This window comes from Poromitra crassiceps (assembly GCF_964638095.1).
Source record: "Poromitra crassiceps genome assembly, chromosome: 25".
Taxonomy (NCBI): Eukaryota; Metazoa; Chordata; class Actinopteri; order Beryciformes; family Melamphaidae; genus Poromitra; species Poromitra crassiceps.
In genome coordinates this window covers 2595244-2621812 of record NC_139649.1, presented here as the reverse complement: position 1 = coordinate 2621812, position 26569 = coordinate 2595244, and the positions used below count along the sequence as shown (strand labels likewise).

General features: G+C 43.7%; 1 protein-coding gene across 1 annotated transcript; it reads left to right on the top strand.

The window, feature by feature from the left end:
• Positions 1-2319: 2319 nt before the first annotated feature.
• On the top strand, positions 2320-20460 carry ogna (osteoglycin, paralog a). The gene is made up of 6 exons (XM_083660716.1): positions 2320-2515; positions 9487-9556; positions 13684-13848; positions 16416-16618; positions 17631-17723; positions 18446-20460. Exons 1-6 carry the CDS (start codon positions 2366-2368, stop codon positions 18614-18616), a joined length of 852 nt encoding a protein of 283 aa, XP_083516842.1. The 5' UTR covers positions 2320-2365; the 3' UTR covers positions 18617-20460.
• The last annotated feature ends 6109 nt before the right edge of the window (positions 20461-26569 follow it).

Sequence of the window (26569 nt, the reverse complement as noted above, 5' to 3'; positions counted from 1 at the left end):
ACCAGACATTACGAGTCATTACTGCCTGGCCGCAGCACAGACCAGACATTATGAGTCATTACTGCCTGGCTGCAGCACAGACCAGACATTATGAGTCATTACTGCCTGGCCGCAGCACAGACCAGACATTATGAGTCATTACTGCCTGGCCACAGCACAGACCAGACATTATGAGTCATTACTGCCTGGCTGCAGCACAGACCTGTTCTCTGTTTAAATTGTTGTCCCACTGATGATGCCATAGTGATGTCATGAGAGTAAAATCATTTTATGACATCACTGATGATGTCATAGGCACTGATGATGACATAGTGATGTCATAAGAGCAAAATTAGCTTATGACATCACTGGTGATATCATAGGCACTGATATTGTCGTTTTTGGTTACACTTGTGCAAATTGTGATCACTCATGATGTCACAATGTCTATGACATAATCAGTGATGTCATCAGTGATGCAAAGTTGTTGTGCCTGCCAATAGGGCGCCAAGTTGCGTATGCGAGCTACAGGAACAGCTCGGCGAGGCCGCACAGCGGGCGAGCCTAGGAATCGAGCACGCGTAGCACGCAAAATACCTAAATCTCCCCTATACATAACTTTCCACAATTCCACAACATTCCAGTTTCAACAGTGGCATTCCACCAAAAACCATAAAAATAAATACTTTATGAAAATGTATTCAGCATGATGTACTACAGAGATGAAAGTCACCAAATCACTCAAAGCACCTGCAGAACTCATTTTCCACCGACTTTGACTCGTTGCCAACAATGCGCAGCAGCAGCAGCAGCAGCAGCATGTGAAGGCTTTTCCAGACCAGCACACAAATATGTTGCTGTCGGCTCCAAGGCTCCGTCAAACTAACTGATCACGCTTTCAATAGCTTTCTGCTTTCTGAGCATTTTTAACAAGGCATGGTTTCACACACTAACACACTGTAACACACAAACACAATGTAACACACACTAACGCACTGTAACACACAAACACAATGTAACACACTGTAACACACACACTAACACACTGTAACACCCTCTAACACAGTGTTAGTATGTATGTTAGTTAGTGTGTGTTACAGTGTGTTACAGTATGTTAGTGTGTGTTACAGTGTGTTAGTTGTTAGTGTTTGTTACAGTGTTAGTGTACAGTGTGTTGCAGTGTGTGTGTGTGTGTGTGTGTTACAGTGTGTTAGTGTACAGTGTGTTGCAGTGTGTGTTACAGTGTTACAGTATGTTATTGTGTGTTATAGTGTGTTAGCTGGTAGTGTTTGTTACAGTGTGTTAGTTGTTAGTGTTTGTTACAGTGTTAGTGTACAGTGTGTTGCAGTGTGTGTGTGTGTGTGTGTGTGTGTTACAGTGTGTTAGTGTACAGTGTGTTGCAGTGTGTGTTACAGTGTTACAGTATGTTATTGTGTGTTATAGTGTGTTAGCTGGTAGTGTTTGTTACAGTGTGTTAGTGCAGTGATTCCCAACCAGGGGTACGTGTACCCCTAGGGGTACTTGAGCAGCTTGCAGGGGGTACTTGGAAAGATTTGAGATTACAATTTACTTCCAAAATGATTTAAATATATATATGGCATTCCAAGTCATTTCATAAGCCCAATGTTAAAATGGTACGTCCGCGCTGCAACTATTCCCCCTGGCAAGTGTCAACTGCTATGCTGATAAATGGTTCAAAAACATTCAGTTGCTGTCACTCCAGAAACAGGTTTGGGGGGCCTGGTGACAAAAGGGAAAAAAAGGCCAAGCCCAAACACCAGCAGTTCAGTGAAACAAATATTTTGTATGGATTTACTTGTTTGTCTGCATTTCAACTAAAAGTTAAACAACAAATTTAGGAGAATCATCAACACACATGAGTGAGGGGGTACTATCGGCATGGAAAAACAGCTTAAGAGGTACATATGACATAAAAGGTTGGGAACCACTGTGTTAGTGTGTGTTACAGTATGTTAGTGTGTGTTACAGTATGTTAGTGTGTGTTACTGTGTGTTAGTTGTTAGTGTTTGTTACAGTGTGTTAGTGTAGGCTACAGTGTGTTGCAGTGTGTGTTACAGTGTGTTGCAGTGTCTGTCTGTCTGTCGAGAGAGAGAGAGAGAGAGAGAGAGAGAGAGAGAGTGAGAGAGAGAGAGAGAGAGAGAGAGAGAGAGAGAGAGAGAGAGAGAGAGACACAGGACAGACAGAATCAGCCTGTCTCTCTCTCTCATAGAAGATGGATGGTGGGTGGTGGTCAGTGAAGGGTTAAGTGCTGCGCTCTATAAACTGGTTTAAGAATGGGCTGGGAGCTTCTGGTTGAGTCATTTGAGGTTTGCAGCAGACAGAGACCCACTCTGAGGCTGAACACTGAAGGCATCTCCTTGACGATATGAAGGCTCTGTTCTTCTTCTGTGCTCTGGTGCCCTGGCTGGCGTCGGTGCTGGCTACACCACCTCAGCTCCTACCAGGATCTCGTATGGACAAGGAGCTCACTGGATACTTCAATGACCACGGCTATCTGACATCAAGAAGGGCTAAGGTAAAAAAACGAAACAAAAACTTGAAGATAAACGTTGTAATGTATCGACTTTCTGTAGGATGTTTTTCTTTCTCTACCATAGGCTATGGTGAAACTTTAGAGATCAATAGCGATGGTTTCACAGTTGCCAATTTTCAACCAGCTTTGTATCGTTACAAAATCAGTAGTATATGGGAAAACTGCAAACAGGTTTGCACTCATTCATTTAGTTTGACAGTTATTGAGAGTCGATTTGAGTGACCACTGACCAGTGATGTCATTTCTACATGAATGACATCATTTGTCCACAACCTCACTCAAATCAACTCTCAATAACTGTCAAACTAAATGAATGCCTGCAAACCTGTTTGCAGTTTTCCCATATACTACTGATTTTATAACGATACAAAGCTGGTTGAAACTCTTGAGACGTTTGTTGCAACAGTGCCAAAACAATATTTCATTCACTAATTCTGACTGATGTCCCCTTAATGATCTGTTTGTAGGAAATTGGGTAAATAAATGTGTTCTCATCCATTCAAGCAAAATAAAATGATTTCAGTACATTTAGCAGTAGCAGGAAGTCAGCAGGTAAATGATGTTGATGAGCAGCTCATCTGAAGAAGACAATCCTTCCACTCGTGGTTGAGCTTGTTGCACAAGAATCCAGCATGATTTAAGAGGTGATGAAAGGGCCTTTTATGTCTCTCGTTAACACTAATTAACGACATGCATCCTCTGCTTTTTAAGGTGGAAAAAAATGCTACACCTCTCAACCATCGTGTTCAATTTGAATACAGACACAACGCCAAGAGTCTGCTCATATAAGTCACTGACAATATCCATCCATCCATTCAACAAGTCTGTTTTCATCTTTGGCTATAATAATAATGCTCTGGGTATCGTTCACCTCGTGCTTTAGTGAGCTGAGGCTCAGCCGACCACACAAACCCCTTCAAGACATATTCAGGTCAACCACAACCAAAGTCTGGTCTGCTCCAAGTCCTCTGGGTAAACTAAAACCTCCTCTAACAGCCAGAGAGAGAGACAGAGAGAGAGAGAGAGAGAGGGACAGAGAGAGAGGGAGGGAGAGGGACAGAGAGAGAGGGAGGGAGGGAGAGAGAGGCATGGAGAGAGAGAGAGAGAGAAAGAGAGATGCGGGGAGAGAGAGGCATGGAGAGAGAGAGAGAGAGAGATAGAGAGAGAGAGAGAGAGAGAGAGATGGTGGGAGGTTGGGGCAGACAGGGAGTCTCAAGACCAGATCCACTGAAATCACAGACACTCAAATGCTTTGTTCTGCTTTAAGCTGTTATTCTAATGAGTAAAAACTTCATTTGGGAGCCTCAACATCACAGCAGCTGTTCTTCATAAAGACTTGGTCAGTCACAGAGCCTTCACAGAGAGACTTGGTCAGTCACAGAGCCTTCACAGAGAGACTTGGTCAGTCACAGAGCCTTCACAGAGAGACTTGGGTCAGTCACAGAGTCTTCACAGAGAGACTTGGTCAGTCACCAAGCCTTCACAGAGAGACTTGGTCAGTCACAGAGTCTTCACAGAGAGACTTGGGTCAGTCACAGAGCCTTCACAGAGAGACTTGGTCAGTCACAGAGCCTTCACAGAGAGACTTGGTCAGTCACAGAGTCTTCACAGAGAGACTTGGTCAGTCACAAGGCTTCACAGAGAGACTTGGGTCAGTCACAGAGTCTTCACAGAGAGACTTGGTCAGTCACAGAGTCTTCACAGAGAGACTTGGTCAGTCACAGAGCCTTCACAGAGAGACTTGGTCAGTCACAGAGTCTTCACAGAGAGACTTGGTCAGTCACAGAGTCTTCACAGAGAGACTTGGTCAGTCACAGAGTCTTCACAGAGAGACTTGGTCAGTCACAGAGCCTTCACAGAGAGACTTGGTCAGTCACAGAGTCTTCACAGAGAGACTTGGTCAGTCACAGTGCCTTCACAGAGAGACTTGGTCAGTCACAGAGTCTTCACAGAGAGACTTGGTCAGTCACAGAGTCTTCACAGAGAGACTTGGTCAGTCACAGAGTCTTCACAGAGAGACTTGGTCAGTCACAGAGTCTTCACAGAGAGACTTGGTCAGTCACAGAGTCTTCACAGAGAGACTTGCTCAGTCACAGTGCCTTCACAGAGAGACTTGGTCAGTCACAGAGTCTTCACAGAGAGACTTGGTCAGTCACAGAGTCTTCACAGAGAGACTTGGTCAGTCACAAGGCTTCACAGAGAGACTTGGTCAGTCACAAGGCTTCACAGAGAGACTTGGTCAGTCACAGTGCCTTCACAGAGAGACTTGGTCAGTCACAGAGTCTTCACAGAGAGACTTGGTCAGTCACAGAGTCTTCACAGAGAGACTTGGTCAGTCACAGAGCCTTCACAGAGAGACTTGGTCAGTCACAGAGCCTTCACAGAGAGACTTGGTCAGTCACAGAGCCTTCACAGAGAGACTTGGTCAGTCACAGAGTCTTCACAGAGAGACTTGGTCAGTCACAGAGTCTTCACAGAGAGACTTGGTCAGTCACAGAGTCTTCACAGAGAGACTTGGTCAGTCACAGAGCCTTCACAGAGAGACTTGGGTCAGTCACAGAGTCTTCACAGAGAGACTTGGGTCAGTCACAGAGCCTTCACAGAGAGACTTGGGTCAGTCACAGAGCCTTCACAGAGAGACTTGGGTCAGTCACAGAGCCTTCACAGAGAGACTTGGGTCAGTCACAGAGCCTTCACAGAGACCCTTGGGTCAGTCACAGAGTCTTCACAGAGAGACTTGGTCAGTCACAGAGCCTTCACAGAGAGACTTGGTCAGTCACAGAGTCTTCACAGAGAGACTTGGTCAGTCACAGAGCCTTCACAGAGAGACTTGGGTCAGTCACAGAGCCTTCACAGAGAGACTTGGGTCAGTCACAGAGCCTTCACAGAGAGACTTGGTCAGTCACAGAGTCTTCACAGAGAGACTTGGTCAGTCACAGAGTCTTCACAGAGACTTGGTCAGTCACAGAGTCTTCACATAGAGACTTGGTCAGTCACAGAGCCTTCACAGAGAGACTTGGGTCAGTCACAGAGTCTTCACAGAGAGACTTGGTCAGTCACAGAGTCTTCACAGAGAGACTTGGTCAGTCACAGAGCCTTCACAGAGAGACTTGGTCAGTCACAGAGTCTTCACAGAGAGACTTGGGTCAGTCACAGAGCCTTCACAGAGAGACTTGGTCAGTCACAGAGCCTTCACAGAGAGACTTGGTCAGTCACAGAGTCTTCACAGAGAGACTTGGTCAGTCACAGAGTCTTCACAGAGAGACTTGGTCAGTCACAGAGTCTTCACAGAGAGACTTGGTCAGTCACAGAGTCTTCACAGAGAGACTTGGGTCAGTCACAGAGCCTTCACAGAGAGACTTGGTCAGTCACAGAGCCTTCACAGAGAGACTTGGTCAGTCACAGAGTCTTCACAGAGAGACTTGGGTCAGTCACAGAGCCTTCACAGAGAGACTTGGTCAGTCACAGAGCCTTCACAGAGGAGCCTGCAGCTTCTCCTGCTGTCACACTTAACCCCTTTATTTGAGACCAACATTTATTAATCCACCAAGGAGGAAGTTCCCATTTTGGTCGGGCTGTAGGGCCGGCGGCTTGCTCTGATCCTCAGAAGGTTTGGGTTCAGGAAGGTAGGTTGCTCAAGGCAGGTATGGCCGGTCAGGGGATCGAACCCGCGTCTTACGTTGGAAGATGACCTAATGAACTAGGGCAAATGGTTGTGGGTGGCCACAAATGCAGACTCACTGACATGTAGAGCGAAACAGGATGTGAGGTCACATGATTAGGATGTTTTTGACCAGGCTAGATATCTGCTGCTGATTGCTAGTCTGACCCACTGGAAGCAGGATGTGGGTCTAAGCTCTGCCATTGGCTCCAACCATTTCAGTCGGAGCAGAGCCGTGTAGATAGAAGTCGTGACATCTCCATTCACTCCAAAGGACCAGTTTTTTACTCTCAAGAGTTCCAGGAAGTAAGGTCCTGGATTAAGCAGCACTGTCGAGTTGCAGCAAAATGGACAGTTTGTTTTGTACTTTGGAGAAAAAAAAGTTTTTTTAATCAAATTGTAGATTACCAGCTTTATTTTAGCATTCAAAAGTAGCGCGAGACTGAAGACACATCAGTCAAAAGCACATTTGAAGCAGATTGGAAACTGCCTCCATATGTGGTTTGGGACAAGTGACACAAATCAGACTTGGAGCGTCCAGACTCATAAAACCACTCTGGATAAAGTCATTAATAGGTCACTAAAGTTCACGAATCGGATTTGGCCTCCTAGTCTGAACATGGCCTTAAGTCGGAGCAAAGGTAAATCCCTTTCCGCTCCCTGCTTGTCCGCTCTCAAATGCCTCCGCCGCTGTGAAACAACAACGCAGGCTAGCAAGCTAACAAGCTACACGCTGAAAATGGCAATTTTTTACAAAGATTTGGATTGTGCAATAAAGCAGGCCTGCTTGGTACATTCAGTGGATGGTTGTAAAGATAACGGAATGAGAGTGAGTTGAGCCAGACTCTCTCCTGAAACGAACGATCTGCAGCATGCAGTAACATAGTGTATCAGACCCAGAGAGAAATCTGAAGAATGCAGTAGTGTATCAGCCCCAGAGAGAGATCTGCAGCATGCAGTAACGTAGTGTATCAGACCCAGAGAGAGATCTGCAGCATGCAGTAACATAGTGTATTAGACCCAGAGAGAGATCTGCAGCATGCAGTAACGTAGTGTATCAGACCCAGAGAGTGATCTGCAGCATGCAGTAACGTAGTGTATCAGACCCAGAGAGAAATCTGCAGTAACGTAGTGTATCAGACCCAGAGAGAGATCTGCAGCATGCAGTAACGTAGTGTATCAGACCCAGAGAGTGATCTGCAGCATGCAGTAACTTAGTGTATCAGACCCAGAGAGAAATCTGCAGTAACGTAGTGTATCAGACCCAGAGAGAGATCTGCAGCATGCAGTAACATAGTGTATCAGACCCAGAGAGAGATCTGAAGAATGCAGTAGTGTATCAGACCCAGAGAGAGATCTGCAGCATGCAGTAACGTAGTGTATCAGACCCAGAGAGATCTGCAGCATGCAGTAATGTAGTGTATCAGACCCAGAGAGAGATCTGCAGCATGCAGTAACATAGTGTATCAGACGCAGAGAGAGATCTGCAGCATGCAGTAACGTAGTGTATCAGACCCAGAGTGATCTGCAGCATGCAGTAACATAGTGTATCAGACGCAGAGAGAGATCTGCAGCATGCAGTAACGTAGTGTATCAGACCCAGAGTGATCTGCAGCATGCAGTAACATAGTGTATCAGACCCAGAGAGAGATCTGCAGCATGCAGTAACGTAGTGTATCAGACTCAGAGAGAGATCTGCAGCATGCAGTAACATAGTGTATCAGACCCAGAGAGAGATCTGCAGCATGCAGTAACATAGTGTATCAGACCCAGAGAGATCTGCAGCATGCAGTAACATAGTGTATCAGACCCAGAGAGAGATCTGCAGCATGCAGTAACGTAGTGTATCAGACCCAGAGAGATCTGCAGCATGCAGTAATGTAGTGTATCAGACCCAGAGAGAGATCTGCAGCATGCAGTAACATAGTGTATCAGACGCAGAGAGAGATCTGCAGCATGCAGTAACGTAGTGTATCAGACCCAGAGTGATCTGCAGCATGCAGTAACATAGTGTATCAGACGCAGAGAGAGATCTGCAGCATGCAGTAACGTAGTGTATCAGACCCAGAGTGATCTGCAGCATGCAGTAACATAGTGTATCAGACCCAGAGAGAGATCTGCAGCATGCAGTAACGTAGTGTATCAGACTCAGAGAGAGATCTGCAGCATGCAGTAACATAGTGTATCAGACCCAGAGAGAGATCTGCAGCATGCAGTAACATAGTGTATCAGACCCAGAGAGATCTGCAGCATGCAGTAACATAGTGTATCAGACCCAGAGAGAGATCTGCAGCATGCAGTAACGTAGTGTATCAGACCCAGAGAGAGATCTGCAGCATGCAGTAACGTAGTGTATCAGACCCAGAGAGAGATCTGCAGCATGCAGTAACATAGTGTATCAGACCCAGAGAGAGATCTGCAGCATGCAGTAACATAGTGTATCAGACCCAGAGAGAGATCTGCAGCATGCAGTAACATAGTGTATCAGACCCAGAGAGAGATCTGCAGCATGCAGTAACATAGTGTATCAGACCCAGAGAGAGATCTGCAGCATGCAGTAACGTAGTGTATCAGACCCAGAGAGAGATCTGCAGCATGCAGTAACATAGTGTATCAGACCCAGAGAGAGATCTGCAGCATGCAGTAACATAGTGTATCAGACCCAGAGAGAGCTCTGCAGGATGCAGTAACATAGTGTATCAGACCCAGAGAGAGATCTGCAGGATGCAGTAACATAGTGTATCAGACCCAGAGAGAGATCTGCAGCATGCAGTAACATAGTGTATCAGACCCAGAGAGAGATCTGCAGCATGCAGTAACGTAGTGTATCAGACCCAGAGAGAGATCTGCAGCATGCAGTAACATAGTGTATCAGACCCAGAGAGAGATCTGCAGCATGCAGTAACGTAGTGTATCAGACCCAAAGAGAGATCTGATGCATGCAGTAACATAGTGTATCAGATCCAGAGAGAGATCTGCAGCATGCAGTAACATAGTGTATCAGACCCAGAGAGAGATCTGCAGCATGCAGTAACGTAGTGTATCAGACCCAAAGAGAGATCTACAGCATGCAGTTAAAAAAAAAGTGAAGAAAATGGTCGTGACAAAACAGACACTCTTTTTTAAGTTTTTAAGGTGAGCAACATTCATGCGCTATACAATGCAGTAGAATGAGTAGACTAATAGCATAGAATTGAACCTCTAAACTCGGCAGTGTTAGTGCCTTGCTCCAGCCACAGCACCAGAAAGGATCAGTATATCAACTAACACACTGTTACTCCCTTGCCTGCAGAGGGCGCTGCCTGCTGGTGTGGACATAATGGCTGACGAACCAGACATCGGAGATGGAGGAGACGCCTCCGGTACGGTAACACCCACTCACTCACTCACCCACTCACTCACTCACTCACTCACCCATGCACTCACCCATGCACTCACCCACTCACTCAGAGAAAGCTGATTGAGGAAACTAAAGAGAAAACCCTAAAAGTTGTTTTGGAAGAATAGGAACAGTATCAATGCAATTTCTAAGCGTTGCATCCGCCAGTGTTGTAGTCCTCGAGTCCAGGACTCAAGTCCGATGTTCAGGACTCGTGACTGGACTTGGACTTGAGGTCCTGATGACTCAGACTTGTTAATTGATAAAGACAGGTTTTTTGTTTTGTTTTGTTTTGTTTTGTTTTGTTAGTTTTTGGAATAAAGTCCCTGCTTGTTTAGGCGAACTTCACCTGAGCAATTAAGCATCAGATGGGAGCGAGCGCTGATGTTCGCCTGGTTTCCACACCACGATTCAACTGACTTTTCCTCTGGTTATTTGACGTGTTTCTCACCTTTTTCCTGTGTGGGTGACTGTCCAACCAGTAAGTCACATGACCTTATCCTATTGAGACATGAGACAATGCGCTGACTTGGTCCAATCTGTGCCTTTCTTGCAATGTAGCGGCCTCTCTCTTTCTTTCTTTCTCTGTCATGAACACAGCATGTCACACTATAATGGCCTGATGACACAGAGGTCTGATTGATCCGATGTGTGTTATTCCCATATTACTGTACGATATGACCATTTACTGTACATATTACTGAACATATTACTGTACGATATGACCATTTACTGTACATATTACTGTACATATTACTGTACGATATGACCATTTACTGTACATATTACTGTACATATTACTGAACATATTACTGTACGATATGACCATTTACTGTACATATTACTGTACATATTACTGTACGATATGACCATTTACTGTACATATTACTGTACGATATGACCATTTACTGTACATATTACTGTACGATATGACCATTTACTGTACATATTACTGTACATATTACTGTACGATATGACCATTTACTGTACATATTACTGTACGATATGACCATTTACTGTACATATTACTGAACATATTACTGTACGATATGACCATTTACTGTACATATTACTGTACATATTACTGTACGATATGACCATTTACTGTACATATTACTGTACATATTACTGTACGATATGACCATTTACTGTACATATTACTGTACGATATGACCATTTACTGTACATATTACTGTACATATTACTGTACGATATGACCATTTGGTAACCAAGCACTGTTTTTTAGACACAACTGGCTGGACAGCCAACGCCATCATCCATCAGCATAACATTAAGGAGGCATATAATATGACAACTTCAAATGTTTGATTAAAAAAGTGAATAATTGTTTTTCATGTACTTTTTTCTTATTGGAAAGTCAGTATATTTGCCTTTGTGCCCTAAAAACAATGTGTGACACCGAAAGTCAAATGCCCCTAAAATCATCCAATTCCAAACCAGCAGACTCAACTTTGATGACCTGGACTCAGACTCCAGTAATGGGGACTTGACTCGGACTCGACTCAGTCTCTTCTTTGGTGACGTCTATAGACCGTTTCAACACAACAACATCAACATTTTAAATTGCCCCAGCTTACTTCCTGTCGCAGTGTTTGCTACAGTAGTACAATAACTGGCAGGACATATTCAGCTAGGTTCCAAACTGTTCCCATAGCAACACAATTCCCTGAAAACCATCTATATGTGTGATATGTGTGTCCGTTTGTAGCACGAGAGTTTAGACTGCTCCTAAACCTAAACCGCTTACAGTACTTCAACACCTGGGTGTGATTTTTAACATACTTCTTGTATGTTGTACTGGTTTACAACCCTATTCAAACTGCTTTACAACCTATTCAAACTCTGAGAGGGTTCCTGGAATAAGAAGCTGGTTTACAACCTTCAAACTCTGAAAAGGCTGATGGAGTAAGATGGAGTTAGGTTGAAGATTTCACACCTGTCTACACTTAGCAACTGACTTTTCCAGTGATTATTTGACACGTTTCTCACCTTTTTCCTGTGTGCATGAATGTCCAACCAGTAAGTCACATGACCTTATCCTATTGAGACATGAGACAATGCGCTGACCTGGTCCAATCTGTGCCTTTCTTGCAATTTAGCGGCCTCTCTCTTTCTTTCTCTGTCATGAACATAACATTTTTGATTATTCAATTTTATTTTTATTCAAATTTATTTTTATTTTTATTTTAAAACACAAAATATGGAGATATCAGTTTCTTCTGGACACTATATTGTAATGTATCTGCATCTCCAATAATAAAAATACCTTTGAAGAAAATAAAGGGTGTCTGGCTGTTATGGCTTTCCCTGCACGTTTCTATCATCATCATCATCATGATCATCATCATCATCAATCCAGGCTCACAAGAATATTGGTTCCATAGTCGGGCTGCTGTGACCTTTGACCCTCAACTTCTCTGGTTACTTGTAATGTCGGAGATCCAGGAACTGAAGCTGAGTCTGTTGAGCAGCATCGGAGATTTGATGACTCAAATGTAAATCCAAACAAAGCACACTGCTAACCTAACGGTTCCTTTGTTCTATGGACGCACGATGATATTGTTATCGGTACCGGCCCGGAACAAACACTTCTGCTGGTATAATGAAAGGCAGATGAAATAACGATTTACTCACGCTCAAATGCTCCATACTTGACTAAATATAAAAATATGTCATGTTTCACAAAACCAAAGTTGAAGTAGTTTTCTTATTTTGCCCGCTGAATGTGTCCATTTTGAAAAGCAGTGTATTAATGTCTGCACAGGGACCATCACAATAAGAGGAGGCATAATAACGTGTTCATTCCACTACAGGAGAGACTTGATGTTGTCTGAAATTAGGTGTGGGGGGAAACGCACGCATATACCGCTATCGGCCACAAGAGGTGGGAAATATTGGCATCGGATATTGGCAAAAAATCCAGTATCGTGCATCAGGAGGAATTTGACCTGTGTGTGTGTGTGTGTGTGTGTGTGTGTGTGTGTGTGTGTTCAGCGTGGACTGTTCCCAGGTATGTGGCTGGTAAAAGCTTTTGTAGATCAATGAAAAACAGGCTGCAGAATAAGTTCTGCCAACATCCATCAATCTGAAAAGAGTATTTTTATGTGTTGACACACTTCAGCCAAAAGCCAGCAGGGATTAACAGGGATTGGAAAAGACTAAAGTGTATTATTGTTTTGCCTCACACAGAGATGAAAATTAAACATGGCGTTTGGTCAAACTAGTTGGCTGCCTTCATACAATCCCCATTAGTCTTCCTTCAGACTGGGTATTTTTTGTTTTTAAGCTTTAAATGCTAAGAGAATATCATTAATATGCACTGGAGAGCTGCTTCTGCTTGTGCTCATGTATGAATGGTTAAACTATTTCTACATTTATATACGTCCATGAATGCACCAATCATCAGAACACGTGCTGTCACCTGACTGCTTTTCCCACACAAAGTGGACGTTTTTCTATTTTTGATTGATCATTTATGTAAATAAATCACAGTCTGATTGATTATAGAAATCAAACTCATGTTGCTCTGATAATTCAAATGTAAATGTGAATATTTTCTGCCTTCTTTGGTCTTCTATGACAGTAAACTGATTATCTTTGGGTGAGGATGTCGTCTTGGGCTTTTGGGGTAGCTACTCTCTTTCAGTTCAATTCAGTCTGCTTCATCAATACTAGCTGAACATTATTGCCTACATCTTCATAAATTAAACTATCAACTATTACAAATATTACATACAACTGCATACAAACATCACTGATAACACTGCAGCATCAATGTGTACAAGGCGTGTCACACACCTGTGTAGACTATGTTGGAGATAATTTTAAAAGTATTTCTTATCCGATTACTCGACTATTCGTTGGAATAATCGGGAACAATACTCGATTACTAAAATAATCGATAGCTGCAGCCCTAATTCCAGGCTTAGAACTCTTTATATAAAGACTTCCTACAAATGTAAATGGAGAAATGAAAAGTGGGAGGTCACTGCATTGAAAAGTCTTGGATATTTAGTTTTGTTGAATTGATATCATAGGCTACTGTACAGAGATCTATTTGACATGTAGACTTGAATGTGTGTGTTTCAGACCTGCCCACCTGCTTGCTGTGTGTGTGTCTGACGGGCTCAGTGTACTGTGAGGAGGTGAGTCCTGACATGACACTGGTGCCTACATTGCCCAAAGAGACGGCCTACCTGTACGCCCGCTACAACAAGATCTCCAAGATCAAAGCCAAAGACTTTGCTGACATCGGTGAGTTTAACAACTATAGGGATGATGCACCAAAACCCATACTGTGCTCATGCTGTACTCATACTCGTTAAATCACTGATACAACTGCACCGGTACTACTTTATTATGGCAACATGATGTTAAGCTGGAAGCAGAAACAGGCTCACAGTCACAGCTGGTAAGATAATGCATTGCAGAGACGCTTGGCTGTTCCCACACAGCTGGTTTTGTGTTGGAAAAGTGCAGCCAGCTGCCTGGAGCACTTTCTGGGAGGAGAAATAAAACATGGATCATAAAGTTACACAAACATTGAATGTTACACCCGACGTGAGCTTGGCAGCTGCTAAAGTTAGCTCACTAAGTTAATCAGCTGGTTAGCTGTCTATCCCCAGTGAGCCAGTTTGTTTAGATCTGTCCCAGTGAGTGTGTTTGTTTAGATATGTCCCCAATGAGTCTGTTAGTTTAGATCTGTCTCCAGTGAGTCTGTGTTTAGATATGTCCCCAGTGAGTCTGTGTGTTTAGATCTGTCTCCAGTGAGTCTGTGTTTAGATATGTCCCCAGTGAGTCTGTGTGTTTAGATCTGTCTCCAGTGAGTCTGTGTGTTTAGATATGTCCCCAGTGAGTCTGTTTGTTTAGATCTGTCTCCAGTGAGTCTGTGTTTAGATATGTCCCCAGTGAGTCAGTTTGTTTTGATCTGTCCCCAGTGAGTCTGTGTGTTTAGATCTGTCTCCAGTGAGTCTGTGTGTTTAGATCTGTCCCCAGTGAGTCTGTTTGTTTAGATCTGTCCCCAGTGAGTCTGTGTGTTTAGATCTGTCCCCAGTGAGTCTGTGTGTTTAGATCTGTCTCCAGTGAGTCTGTGTGTTTAGATCTGTCCCCAGTGAGTCTGTTTGTTTAGATCTGTCCCCAGTGAGTCTGTGTGTTTAGATCTGTCCCCAGTGAGTCTGTGTGTTTAGATATGTCCCCAGTGAGTCTGTTTGTTTAGATCTGTCCCCAGTGAGTCTGTTTGTTTAGATCTGTCCCCAGTGAGTCTGTGTGTTTAGATCTGTCCCCAGTGAGTCTGTGTGTTTAGATCTGTCCCCAGTGAGTCTGTGTGTTTAGATCTGTCCCCAGTGAGTCTGTTTGTTTAGATCTGTCCCCAGTGAGTCTGTTTGTTTAGATCTGTCCCCAGTGAGTCTGTGTGTTTAGATCTGTCCCCAGTGAGTCTGTGTGTTTAGATCTGTCCCCAGTGAGTCTGTGTGTTTAGATCTGTCCCCAGTGAGTCTGTGTGTTTAGATCTGTCCCCAGTGAGTCTGTTAGTTTAGATCTGTCCCCAGTGAGTCAATTTGTTTTTGGTCTCTCCCCAGTGAGTCAATTTGTTTTTGGTCTCTCCCCAGTGAGTCTGTTTGTTTTGATCGTGCCTCCCACACAATCTGATTTCACCAAGCAACAGTTGTTCCTGGACCAACATTTCCTCCTAGTATGGGCCGGGGAAACCCCAGCCCTGACTTAATTTGATTGGTCGCCGCAATTGCTTCTTCCTGAAAACGTGCGGCAAGTAAAAAAGATTTGGTTAAGATTAGGGTTAGGGTGTGAAAAAAGTGCAGCTCAGGGTGTGCCCGGTCCTATGGCTTAATGGATAATGTGTGCGCCTTCCAATCTGAGGACTGGGCTTTTCTTTTTACATTAGGGTTAGACATTAAGTTTAGGCAAGTACAACAATGTGGTTAGGGTTTGGGTCTGATCGTCGTTATATATGAAAACCCTAACCCTAATCTTAACCACATCTTTTTTACTTGCCGGAGTTGCCGCACATTTTCAGGAAGAAGCAATTGTGGCGACCAATCAAATGAGTTCTAGGGCGGGGTTTTCCCGGCCCATACTGGGAAGAAATGTTGCTCCAGGAACAACTGTTACTTGGTGAAATCAGTTTGTGCATCTGTCCCCAATGACGCAGTTTGTTTTGGTCTATCCTCATTCCTCAGTGAGCCAGTTTGCTTTGGTCTGTCCCCTGTGAGTTAGTTTGTTTTGGTCTATCCCAATTGAGCCATTTGTTTTTATCTGTCCCCAGTGCCTCTGTTTGTTTTGGTCTGTCTCCAGTGAGTCAGTGAGTGCGTTTACATGCAGACAATAAACAGTTTATTAGCCGATTTCTGGAGTTACCTGATTATTCAAATGGTCATGTAAACAGCATAAACCGATAAGCTTTATCCGTTTATGGCCGTTATCAGGTTATGAATAAACCAATAAACATACCTAGGTTTTTGGCCAATAACCTGTCTTTTCAGTGCATGTGTACAGCGTATCAGGTTTCTTGTGGGTTTATACATCTGCGCATGTACAAGTTGCATGTAAAAAGTTGAATTACCGCCGCCTTCTGGAGAGAAATCCGACTAATTGACTGAATCATGTAAACCCGGGTTTTTCCTATTGTCGGATTATTAAAGTGCATGTAAACGAAGAAATCAGATTATTGCCATAAACTGATTACTCACAGTTATCAGTTTATTGGTGTGCATGTAAACGCACTCAGTTTGTTTTGATCTGTCCTCACTGACTCAGTTGGTTTTGGTCTGTCTCCAGTGAGTCAGTTTGTTTTGATCTGTCCCCAGTGACCCTGCGGAGGATCGACCTGACGGGGAACATGATCTCAGAGATTGAGGATGGGGCGTTTTCGAAGCTAACCATGCTGGAGGAGCTGTCTCTGGCTGAGAATAGACTGGTTAAACTGCCCATGCTCCCCACCAAACTCATCGTCTTCAACGCCAACCACAACCGCCTCAAAACCAAGGGGGTCAAGGCCACCGCTTTCAAGGTACAATACGCACTCATCTTTACAACTTTTAAATTAACGTCACTCACATATCCATATAATATTGTTATACTTGACTTTTTGATCATTCTATTTTAAGTGCGTTTGACCCCAATATAAATCAAAAGTTCAATGACTGAATGAAGACTCACCATCTACTCAACTCAATTGATGACACCCATTTTTGGGTGTCACCAAACTTTAGCTTTAATTTAATTTGAAACTATGAACCCCCTGAAGAGAACATTACTTCTTCAGAATCAAAGGTGTAAAGGCCACCACTTCTAAAGTTACAGGAGGCTTAACAAAGGTGACAACATACTTTTTTGTACTGATTATTTATTGAGTGATACACTTTACTAAAACAATCATGTTATATCAGAAGTGTTGTTTGTTTTGTGTTCACAATAGTGATATCAGTTAGATTTACTTAGGTCAGAGCTATGGAATATTAAATCATCCATCTTTGCTCACTACATCTGCCTTTTTTCTTCTTTTTTACCCCAGGTGTGCATAAAATACAGGTTAAGAACTTATTTTTTTAAATACAAAAATGTGAAATAATTATCGGTTATCGTACTATTGTTATTGGCCAGGAGAAGCAGATATTTATTGGTTATCGTATCGGCTGAAAAAATCCGTATCGTGCATCCCTAGCCGATATATTAATCGGCCGATACCGATATGATTGCCGATATATCATGCATCCATAATTATTAGTTTGTAAATTAAAGTGAAAAATGACTGGATGAAGCTTTGCATCAAATACGTACTGTAGCCTAATCTTCCAGGAATTGAAGATGCCAGTCAAATTTTCCAATTGATGCCGATGCATATGATATATTTGGTTGACACAATGACCGTGTTCTACATCTGTTGTCAAACTAACTTAGCTTCCTCAGCGAAGCGCCATGTCAACTTCACTTTCAAGTAAAAGGAAAGAAAGACAAGGTTTGACGTACTGTATCTGTTGAAGGTATTGAACAGCCACGGTGTGAATCTGTTTCCCCAACAGAAACTGACCAAGCTGGCTAACCTGTTCCTGGCAGACAACCAGCTGGAAGCCGTTCCACAGATCCCTGAGAGCGCTCGCATCGTACATCTACAGGTCTGTAACACTATAGATATATCTGTAACGTCATAATCTACAAGTCTGTTTCATGTCATTTATTTATTTGTGTAGGGACATTGTTGTATTTCTTTTACTGTATTTTACTGTATTTTCTTTTAACAGGTGCTTTTCATAACATCTAGGGACGTACATACAACGTTTACCAAAACATCTGATGTCCTGTATCACAGCATTTATAGCCTAGGGCTAATTTGCAATGGCCGTCCCTAGATGTTATTAAAAGCACCTGTTAAAAGCAAAGTACAGTAAAATACAGTAAAATAAATACAATAACCATAACAATGATGTCATAGACTCATAAAATAGATTTTTTTTTAGATCTAACTTATTTGCTTCATTCACTTGGTCCGGTGAGGACCGTCTCCTAGATGAGAAACAAATTGACATGGTTTTCTTAGTGTTTAGTGTTAGGCAAGAATGTTTGAGCCATGCAGCTACTGATTATAGATGTTCTGTCAGTTGTGTGGAGATTGAGGTAGTGGTCCAACCAGACATATATGACCGTATCATCCGCATACATCTGGAGACCTGCTCCTGGGCATGATTATGGAAGATCGTTTATGTATAGACTGAAGAGAATTGGACCGAGAATGGACCCCTGTGGGATTCCCATGTAAGGTTATAGATATATAGAAATACATAACTATCAAGTAAGATTGTCCTCAGTTCTGTGACCATCTGTCTCCATTTCCTCCCAGAACAACAACATCACTGAGATCAGCACTGACACCTTCTGTAAGAGCAACAACACCTACTACCTCCGACCCAACCTCAATGAGGTCCGCATGGACGGCAACCCCGTGCTGCTGGCCAAGTACCCCAACAGCTTCGTCTGCCTCAAGGCTCTGCCCATCGGACGCTACCACTGAGGAGGAGAGACACACCTTCACTACCAACCACCAACAACACTACAGGAGCTGGTTTCCCAAAGCACAGCGCTGAGGCCGGGGATACTCACACATTCTGGATTTTAGTCACTTACAGTACTTCTCTTCTCCAGGCACTGGGCCCATGGTGGGGAAAAGGTTGCAACGCCTGTGCTTCATCAATCCTAAAAACAGCTTGTAACAATGTTAGAATTCCTCATGGACACCAATATGGACTGCCAGCCACAAGCCAACAAGCTAGCTTGCGGCTAGCTGCAGCCATTGGTTTCACTGAGGAAAATTAACACTTACAACAAGCTGTTTGTCTGTGAAGGGATTGCCAATACAGAAGCATCTTGCTGTTGTATGGCAAATAATGGATGAAGACAAATATCACACTATAATTCAAAATATTATGGTAACCCTTTAGATCGAGCTCCTTTTGCTGACCGAGACTCACATATCTCCTAGAACTGTAATGTAAAACTCTCCTTTTATAATTTTATATAAACAGCATATAAACATCAAAAGGTTTCGTAAACTCGCTGTAATACTACACCAAGTCAAATTAGTTGTAGTGAGCCCACACATTTTGCACAGAAAATCTATTATTTGGTCTATTTCTATAATACTGTCTCATAACTGGATGTGCTAGTTCAATTAAGGAAACAGAGAACTTGTTTGAGAGTGTTTTTGGAAAACCAGCCCTGGGTGTCCGTATGTTCTGAGTCAAACAGTATCTCAGTAACACTAAGGGATACCTTGGCATTGTGATTTTAAGTCTTATTGTCTTCACCCGCATTTTGTGACATTATTGTGAAAAAGCAAAAAAGACGCATTGCCACTTGCATTAGATGGAAAATGGCCTGTGAGCGTTGTTAGCATTCCTTAGAAAAAGCAATTGTTATAGGCTTGATCTGAGAATACATCGGTTATTTATATATATATATATATATATATATATATATATATATATATATATATAAAACCTCTGGAGACGAGCTCGTTTCAATACCTGAATAGCCGGAACTCCACTCTGAGGCTCTTGGCCACGCCCCTTTATGCTAATCTTACCAACGCTATATCCGGTTCTTCCTGTGTTTACACAACAGCAACAGCATTGCAAAAGAAATATGGAGCAATATGGAAAAATATGGAACAGACGAGCTAACAGACAAGCTAACAGAAGAGCTGTTTGACAGCCTTCTTTTGCAAGTTGCTAGCAGCGCTATTATCCCAATGTTCTTCGACCGTGTCAACAGATTTTCATGCAAATGGAAAATGTTTCTTGAGAGATTAGTTCAGGCTAAATGTCCAAGTCTCCCTTCAAGATTTCCTTCATATCTCATTCAAACATCACAGGATCTCAAGATGCCACCTGGAACAGTCTGGAAAGACACTTCTCATTAAGTCATCAGAATCATAACTCAAGAAATGAACTGGAAACTCTGGGCTTCCCTCAGCACTGTGTGACTTCACTTCACTTGTAACTTCTCAAATGAAATGCATGAGGACAATGATGGTGTAGGCTTGTCAAACCATAGGCCTTCCTTACAATTTGTGAATTAACTTCACTTTGTTTTAACTTATAGACTTCAGTTGAAGTGGCCTGGGGAGCGATGTATCAATGAACTATAGTAATGTGAAAATTACGCTTCTTTACTTTGTTTTTGCTTTGAAATCTTGTCTGTCTCCCCAAGTCATCCTTTCCAATAATAAGAGTTACTGACATACTTTTTGTCAGCTATTACCTATGTGAATAAGACAATGGTGTACAGTAAAAATGTGTATGTGACATGGCTATGTTTTTAAGATATTTTAATAAAGTTAAACTTTTTTAAATTAAAGTGGGTTTTGGAATTTGTCTTTTGTTTGGGTCTGTTAGAACCTGCACTTTGAGAGGGAAACCAATTACCAACGAGCCCGTGCATGTGTACATGTACTTTTGCGCTGTGCAGCAGTAACAGCGGCCTCTGCTGGCACAAGTGGTAAATACTGTACAGATGCTAATAAATGCTACACTTCAGCATCAGAATCAGCTTTATTGGCCAAGTATGAAAATACACATACAAGGAATTGGGCTCCGGTTAACTTTGCTCTCAATGTACACACATACAGAAAAAAGAAAGGTACGCCCAAATCAAAAACAAGCAAGGCAAAAATGGTACATTTAGACATTAGCAAAGAATTTACAGTAGCTAGCTACTATATACAATGAAAGTGCAAAAGTATGTAAAGTATCTATTTTAAATACGTATATGAAGGAATGTACAGTAAATGCGCCACATAGGATTGTAAACAAAGGCTTATACATATGTTTCCAGATATTGTACAGTTATACACTACAGTGCTCTGTAGCGCCTACCAGAGGAGAGGAGTTCAAACAGATCATGGTCAGGGTGGGATGGGTCAGTGATGATCATTCCTGCTCTTTTCTTGACTCCAGAGGAGTACAAGTCTTGGATGGGGGGCAGGTTGGCACCAATGCTTTTCTCTGCGGTCCGGACTGTCCGTTGTTTTCTGCGCTTGTCCTGTTTGATGGCAGACCCAAACCAGACGGAGATGGAGTTGCAGAGGACAAACTGGATGATGGCGGTGTAGAACTGGATCAGCAGCTCCTGGGGCAGTTTGTACTTCCTGAGCTGCCGTAGGAAGTACAACCTCAGCTTTGCCAGGCAGTGCTGTGGAGCTCTTTCTGAAGTCCACTATCATCTCTACAGTTTTGAGCTTGTTCAGCTCAAGGTTGTTCTGACCGCACCAAAGGGCCAGCTCAGCTGTTCAACCTTCTGTTTGTAGGCAGACCAGGGTGGGAATTACATGGAGGCCATGGCCTCCGTTTCCCCTCCCTCTGGTCGTGATGCCCTGAGATCCCTAAGGCCACCTTGGCCCTGCTACCAGCCTGCTACTGTCAGTGGTCTCAGTTTAATGTAGCCTGCCCTATGTAAAGGATGTGGCATTGGCTCATTTTAACACACATTTCAGAAAAATCTTCACAATGTCAATAGAGCAATTGCCTTTGTGCCCAAATTTTTTTTTGCAGAAATTAAGGTCCTTACACACCGAGCACGTTTTTTTCGTGCGATTAATTTGCACGTCAATAATATTTTCCAAACCTATATCAGTCAATGCAACCGTGCATACCAACGGCGAAGTTTCGCGGAGCGTTATTGCGGTGTTTATTTTTTCGAACCACGGTCGATTTTTCAGAAATTCGCTTCCGACGTGTACACATCTGTGGCTGTGATTGACAGGTGGGTCAAAACTCGCATCGCAATTTCGTGCCGTATATTCGCATCGCTCTTGATGTGTAAGGACCTTTAGGCTTAATTTAATTATGTACAACAAGTGCAAGCCTTCAGTCCTTGATTAATTCAACAGGAGCCATTCATATTTTTTTCTTTTATGATTTTCATTTGAATCTATTTGTCGTATGGGGATCTTATATGAATGGTGACACGCTGTTTCCAGAGAGCTGATTGGTCAGAAGGTGGGTCTGTCATGCGTTCTGATCTTATCCTCTCAACTTAACCTGCCTCCTGAGCAGGTTAGCTGTGCAGCATAAGTTGCCATGGTGATCTATCTCGATAAGAAGTGTGTCGTAGCACGGCAAACCCAGGGTTAAACCTGAAGTTAACTCGCTAAGCCACTAATCTTGCTTGGTGGTACAGGCCCCTGGCCTGTATTGTATGCGAACTCTGTTTTCTATTTCTCACTTGTTTATTCTTTCAAGTACATCATGTCTACGGACCGTTAAAGCGTGGAAATCAACATAAAAGACATTTGCCCACAATACAGCAAACTAGCTCTAATGGGAATTACGCTTTTTCCATAATAACATTCCAGAAACTGCAAGTCAAGCAAATATCTAAAGGTTTGAAGCACACAGGCCAATATGGAAAATGTGGGTTAATCCCATTCCTTTGGCCCAGCCAACTTGGCAGCAATCGATGTGACATTCAAGTAAACAGGAGAATGGCTTCCATATTGCTTCTGCAGCTTGATTTACTATTTGACTTTTGACCGCTGCCTCTTTGTCTTCAATACAGTCACACGTTGATAACAGGCTGAGGGCAGCGGACGCCAACAGACTCAACAAACTGATCCGCAAGGCCAGGGAGGTTGTGGGGCTGGAGGTGGAGCTGGGCTCTCTGACAGCAGTGTCAGAGAGGAGGATGCTGTCCAAGTTACGTCCTATCCTGGACAACGTCTCCCACCCACTACCTGACGAGCTGGTCGAACACAGGAGCACTTTCAGTGCAAAGTAGTAACCAATGAAATAACTGCTAAATACTGCAACTTGTGCAATAATCAACTATCCACACTGTTACGAATGTTCTTTTACTGACTGGACCTAATGCACCTTACTGTTTATTGTTTATTATTATTATTATTTGTATTATTATTATTATGACTATCACTCACACTGCTGTATATAAGATAATATTATGTACCTCACATACTCACTTCTCCTCAATGGTACTTGACACGGATTGTAAGAGGAGGCACACATTGGTGACACTTTGGTGTGTATATAGGCTACCTAACTTCTATTCTATTCTATTTTTTTTATTGTTGTGTGTTTTTTTTGGTCTATTCTATGCTTCCTATAATGTCTCTATGTTTATATTCTTCCCTATGTGAGTGTGAGCAACTGTAGCCTGACCTAATTTCCCCCCCCGGGGATCAATAAAGTGATTCTGATTGTGATTCTGAAAGGTCACACACTTTACAGGTGTGTAGTTCACATCACAATGAATGAAGGCGGAGTTGGAAGATGGGCGTGGTCTGAGCAAGGGGGCGTGGCATTGCCATGGCATGTGTGAAAAGACGCAAGAAGGGAAATGTCCCTGAATGTAGCTGCATGTGTGAATAGTGAAAATCACTATAGTGGTGAAAGCTTTTCCCAGTCATTTACTGGGAGCTGTGTGTGAAAGTCAGTCAAGTCAGCTGGTATGTGAGTGAGGATACGGTTGCCGGTTTGAATCCAGTGTCTCTTCTTACCTGGAAGTGTTGGAAGGCTCTGCGCTGGTCGTCAAATCTCTCTGAGAATCTCCTGAGAGTCCTGAAGAGCAGCAGCAGGTCCCCGCTCTCCTCCACTCTGAAACAACACAACACAGCACACATTACAATACAAGAAGATACGATACATTACAGACCAATACAATACGATACAATACAATACAAAGCCCTTTTCAGACATGCAGTGAACTCCTGAATATATCTAGGAGAATAGCAGATGACTTGGTACACCTCCAATTTGTGCCTGCGCCCGTCGAGTTCTGCATCCCCACCGAGAATTGCATCCCCACCATATTTTGGGGCTGTTTTAACTTAAACACAGGGAGGTCACATCTACCCAGACAATTATATAATTTTTAAACAGTTAAGTTTCTGTATAAATCATTACAACATGCTCCCGTGAGGTGGTGGATGCATTTGGTGGCTGGGGTGCAAATCTCGGCATAACACCGGGAACGCAAATTGACACTTGCACAAAGCGGACTGCTATCATCCCTGCCTTAAGAGGCAGGGACGATAGCATAAGGCACACGTTAAGGCGTGCAAACGATAGTTCAAACGATAGTGCGAATGACGGTGCGTAAGCGATAGTGCCTGTACGACGATAGGGCCCATTGAGTTGTGTTTTGGTGTGCTGTGGTCCAGGGTCTCTCTCTCAAGGAGCGTTCACACCGAGATATTTATTTTTCGCTCTGTCGCTCAAGTCAACCCTTTGGAATCGCTCTGTCGCTCTGTTTAAATCGCTCATCAACAGGCACACGAAATGACGGACATGTGGGGGATATAACGTTACGCAATGTCATGCTGTTTGTCCACTACGAGCCACCGTCATTGTTTACAAGCTAAAGCCTATCAGCGTGCTCCTAATGCGAGCTGCATACCGGTAGTACAGACTTCACTTCATGTCAGCTGTCAGCCTGTCAATGCGGTTTGTTGCCACACAATAAACCAGCGGTTTGTTCCAAGCCAGAGTGATCCTTGACTCCTCTCACACGGCAGCCAATCAGCATTGAACAGCGAGCGACTGATGCCAGCGTATTTTCGCTCGAGTTGGAATATTTCATCTTGAGCGACGAGCGTATTTTCTCCCTATCGCTCTGTCTCTGCCGCTCGGACGCCCAGCGATTATTCTCCCAGGCGAATATACGCTCAATCGCTCGTTTGCATTGACTTTGTATGTAAACTCGACGCCAGCGACAAACTTTAATAGGTCGGTGTGAATGCAGCTTCAGTCTGGGACATTGAGTTGTGTTTAGGTGTGGTGTGGTCCAGGGTCTCTCTCTCTCTCAGTCTGGGACATTGAGTTGTGTTTTGGTGTGGTGTGGTCCAGGGTCTCTCTCTCAGTCTGGGACATTGAGTTGTGTTTAGGTGTGGTGTGGTCCAGGGTCTCTCTCTCTCTCAGTCTGGGACATTGAGTTGTGTTTAGGTGTGGTGTGGTCCAGGGTCTCTCTCTCTCTCAGTCTGGGACATTGAGTTGTGTTTTGGTGTGGTGTGGTCCAGGGTCTCTCTCTCAGTCTGGGACATTGAGTTTTGGGGTTTGGAGCAGAGTTTTCCGTGGGGGCCCGGGGCCAGACGGCAGCTGGGTGAAGTTTCCACACGCCTGTTATTCCACACAGAGCTGATGGAAACATGGCAGCTCCCTCACACATCATGGAGCCCTACCAAGTCTACTACTGTGGGACGAGAGAGAGGGGGAGGGAGAGAAAGAGAGAGAGGGGGGGAGGGAGAGCAAGAGAGAGAGGGGCGGAGGGAGAGAAAGAGAGAGAGGGGGGGGAGGGAGAGAAAGAGAGAGAGGGGGCAGAGAGGAGAGAAAGAGAGAGGGGGGAGGGAGAGAAAGAGAGAGAGGGGGAGGGAGAGAAAGAGAGAGAGGGGGGGAGGGAGAGAAAGAGAGAGAGGGGAGGAGAGAGGAGAGAGAGGGGGCAGAGAGGAGAGAGAGGGGGAGAAAGAAAGAGAGATAGGGGAGGAGAGAGGAGAGAGAGGGGGCAGAGAGGAGAGAGAGGGGGAGAAAGAAAGAGGGGGGATGAGAGGGGAGAGAGAGAGAGAGAGAGAGGGGAAAGGAGAGAGAGCGGGGAGGAGAGGGAGTGAAAGAGAGACGTTAGTCGAGCTAAGTAAGTAGACAGGCGGACCCTCCAGTTGTCGTATGAATGGCACCGTGGTGTGACCGGTAACTACTGCACAAGTCTGCAGCTGTCAGCAGACGCTGGAACACGGGCAGAGAGAGAGAGAGAGGGAGAGTGAGAGAGGTGGGAGGGAGAGAGGGAGACAGAGAAGGAGAGAGGGAGAGGGAGACAGAGAAGGAGAGAGGGAGAGGGAGACAGAGAAGGAGAGGGGGAGAGGGAGACAGAGAAGGAGAGGGAGAGAGGGAGACAGAGAAGGAGAGGGAGAGAGGGACGTACGTTACCTGTTTGGTCAAACAGAACATGGTCCTCCTGTCCTGGATGGTGTCCCTCGTGGCACTTGGTGCTCTACGCACAGCGTGTGTACGTAGTGACGGCCCTGTATTTATTACCATTCCAGAGTTAATGGAGATGCAATAAAGGAAAAAATACATTTCCATCTTCACCTCACATGGCATGTAAATAATTGCAGATAGGCAATATCACCATTATAACCAAGATCCCATAGATAAGGATTCAACTGTATGTCTTCTCCTGGGGCCCTAAGGCAATTCATTCAGCCATTAGATTGCGGATATACGATCCAGTCGCCAATCAGCACAACAGCAGTTTATTTAACAGGGACATTAATGTGCACATTAATGAACAATACTGTCAATGTTAGCCAAGAGATAGTCTGACTCACTGGAAGCAGCCTGCGGGTCTAAGCTCTGCCACTTTTTTATTTTATTTTTTATTTAACCTTTTTTTTTTTTTTAACCAGGCAAGTCTTTAAAGCAGCTACGAGCAACTTTTTCGATTGTTATTAAACAGTATAAAT